This window comes from Sceloporus undulatus, unplaced genomic scaffold (genome assembly GCF_019175285.1).
Source record: "Sceloporus undulatus isolate JIND9_A2432 ecotype Alabama unplaced genomic scaffold, SceUnd_v1.1 scaffold_3647, whole genome shotgun sequence".
Taxonomy (NCBI): Eukaryota; Metazoa; Chordata; class Lepidosauria; order Squamata; family Phrynosomatidae; genus Sceloporus; species Sceloporus undulatus.
Window position 1 is genome coordinate 438 of NW_024806567.1, and position 3,531 is coordinate 3,968.

At 38.0% G+C, this 3,531-nt stretch overlaps 1 protein-coding gene across 1 annotated transcript; it reads right to left on the bottom strand.

The window, feature by feature from the left end:
• Positions 1–1,236: 1,236 nt before the first annotated feature.
• LOC121918064 (plasma membrane calcium-transporting ATPase 2-like) lies at positions 1,237–2,979 on the bottom strand (the record flags this gene model as incomplete). The annotated part of the gene is made up of 2 exons (XM_042444173.1): positions 1,237–1,362; positions 2,661–2,979. Coding segments are annotated over 2 exons (445 nt in total), but the record flags the coding sequence as incomplete, so codon positions are not given.
• Positions 2,980–3,531: the final 552 nt, after the last annotated feature.

A 3,531-nucleotide genomic window follows, 5' to 3' on the forward strand; every position in this document is an offset into this window, starting at 1 on the left:
ACTCAGAAAGAAAATCCATAGAATACAATGGAAATTATTCCCAGATTGGTTTGTATAGGATTTTAGCCAGACAAAGGAATCCTAGGGGAAGGAGGTAGGACCACTAGTGGGGTAGCCAACATATGTTCTGCCATATCCCTGCCTGGGTGAGTGAATGCTCCCCATTGAATGCATGTGAGGGAATTAATTACAGCTGTTATGGCTAGGATAGAGTCATACCTGTTCCTGGTGTATACAGAAGAAATGTAAGTGTTTGCAGTATTATGTTTCCACACTCATTCTACCACTTTCCACTGGCAGAAAAAAATATGACAGCAAAGCTCTCTGCAGGAAGGTCAGGGACTTTTAACAGCCCTTCTGCTTGCATATCTGGCTTTTCAGTGCTGAGGACCTAATTTGGTCCTTAGCCATGAAGTAATTTAACATTCAAAAGTTCAATAGAATGAGAGTCCATGCTCATACAAGGGAAATTGTCCCATTTTCTATTTTAGCTCAGAAAAATTACAGGAAAATATATCTAAAAAAGATATGCCATTTGGAAAAGTTAAAAAAACCAAACACCCTTGTAGTATATTTGGGAAACAAATGTTCAGTGAAATCACATGACTGGTACCCTCCAGGACTGAGAATCCCATATGCCTATGGGCTAACCACCTATAGCCAGGAGTTGATCTTCATGTTTATAATACAGATGGTACATTTACATAGAGTACATATCTGGGCCAATGAAATGATGAAAAATGAGAAATTATAGTCTCTCACCTTGGGCCTGGACAGGCCAAAATAAAGCTGCTTTGGGTCCCCTTAGAGGTATGCTGTTTAAATGACACATGCATCTTAAGATATCAGAAGCTGTGCCAAAGCTGTGCTCCAGTCCTTAGGACTGGAGCATGGCTTTGGTGTGGCTTCCAGCCTCTTAGGACACATGCATCATTTAAACAGCATACCTCCAAAGTGACCCAAAGCAGCTTTATTTTGGCCTGTCTGTTCTGGCCCTTTGTTAAACACCCAAGCAGCCAAATGATATAGCTATGATATCTGAAAAGAACCTAGCAAGAAAATATGAAAAAATGGAGATAATAATTAAGAAATAACATGGAAATTATTAGAATAGTTTCAAACCCTATGCTTTTGAATAACAAATATATGGATTGAAAATCCCAGGGGGTTGAGTGGGTAAAAAGAATACCTCAAAATTCTTAAATAGCAACAGCTAATTTAAAGCTCAAAACTCACCTGAAAGCAGCATTGGATCTTTGTCAACAGATTTGCGGACTTGATCTGACTCTCCAGTTAATGAGCTTTCATCAATCTTAAGGTCATTTCCTTGAATAAATACCCCATCAGCAGGTAGGAGGTCACCTATTATGAAAACCAGATTAAGGGGGGGGAAACAAGACTGGCACATTTCTTTATCTATGATGTCTGAATCTTCAAACACATCTTATCTTCTAAAACAAGAATCTCCCAATATATCTCAATAATCAAATTTAAAACTAACATGACGCTTTTTCCCTCATCAATGAAAAAAGCACTTCCCGATTTTCACCAGCCATCACTATAGCATTAGCCACTACCTATTCACACATTACACTATGTAAATATATACAAAATCTGGGCTGTTCTAATGAAAAAAGTAAAATGTATTGTGTGAAGTGACCCATTGCAAGTTACCCACTGAATACTACTCTGTGAGCTCATAATGGGCCTGTACGGACAGGTCAAACTAAAGCTGCTTCGGGTTACTTTGGAGGTATGCTGTTTAAATGATGCATGTGTCCTAAAGGCCAGAAGCTGCACCAAAGCCACGCTCCAGTCTTAAGGACTGAAACGCGGCTTTGGCACAGCTTCTGGCCTCTTAGGATGCATGTGTCATTTAAACAGCATACCTCCAAAGTGACCCAAAGCAACTTTATTTTGGCCTGTCTGTATGGGCCATTGTTTCAATATACATGCTTTGTTCCACCTTTTATTTGTAAACTATTACAAAAACAGAGTCCTAATATTTTCTACTTAAAAAAACTGCTAAGACTTCTCCATGTGTTTGAGATTTGTGTTCATCAAAAGGCAACATATCTGCTCTGAAAATGATCACCAGATATGCTTCCATCCCAGTGATTTTAACCATAGATGGAGTTAAAATTGTATGCCTTGCAATTGATAAAGGAGACATCATATGAACACATTTATTTTCTGAAGATGTGGAGGTTGCAACAGATTGACTGGAGGATGGGAAAAAGATTCTCCCTGATGGGGTTTTCAGAATTTTTGAATTCAAATTATTAACAACATAATAGTCCTAGAAACATAACCAATCATGTCTTACATTTTGCTGTTCACTATTTTGTGTAATAGCAACACATCAATATAATTTTGTGAATCTTGGTTGCTATTTCCTTGTTTTTCAACATGACATAAAGCAACTATGGTGGTCCAAAGAATGCTATTATGAGTGAAACAGGAATTTGTTTCTCTCCTTCCTCCCAGAAGCCCTCAATGTTGCCTGAAAACTTGCTCTGCCTTCCAGAGCAGGGCTTTCAGCTGCAGTGGTTAAAGAAGATCAGCCTCTTCAGAGTTCCACAGAGAGAAGTAACACCGTGAAATTATGTCCCACCACCAGATTTGGCTATATTTTCCAGAAGACATATAAGAAAATTTACCATATTTGATCTGTGCAATGTCACCAACTACTATCTCTGCTACTAGGATTTGAATTACTTGTCCACCCCGGATTACAGTAAACTTCTGTTCTTGCTCAATACGACTTTGAAGCCCACGGAATTGCTTCTCTTTGCTCCAGTCATTAAAAGCAGTAACCAGTACCACACAAATAACGGAGAGGAGAATGGCAGCGCCTTCGATCCAGCCAGCTTCCGCTTCACCTTCCTCTTCACCTGCTCCTGCTGAGGTTGCACAGGCTTGAGAAACAGAAAAACAGAACAAGAAAGAGATCAGGTTTAAAGAAATCAACACCCACAGCTTTATCAAATTTTGAATTTTTAAATGTAATATTAATAATAGATCAAATACAACCCAGATATAAGAGAATCAAGCATGATACATGAAGAACAAAGAAACTAGTGACGCTGTGTTTTGCACTGGAATTGACAAATGTTGCTACCACTTCAGAATGGACTGGATGTACAAAACAGGAACAATTGCACGATATATCTGTAACAGCACTGCAGTATGATATGGAAAAATAAAAACAGTACAATTATTAAATCAGTAGAAATTGAAGTTTTTATTAGTTACATGGTGTGTGTCTGTTTCTGTGTCTATATATGCGTACATATATGCACGCATGCACACATGCATACACACACACACATGTATGGGTTGTATTCCTGCATGGGTTGTCCCATTACCTGAAATGCATAGTAACATAAGTGTTTTGAATTTTGGATTTTTAAAATTTTTTGGAATACATATATTTGCATATATTTACACAATGAGATATCTTGGAGATGGGACCCAAATCTAAACACAAAATTCATTTGTTTCCTATACATCTTATAAACGTAGCTGGAA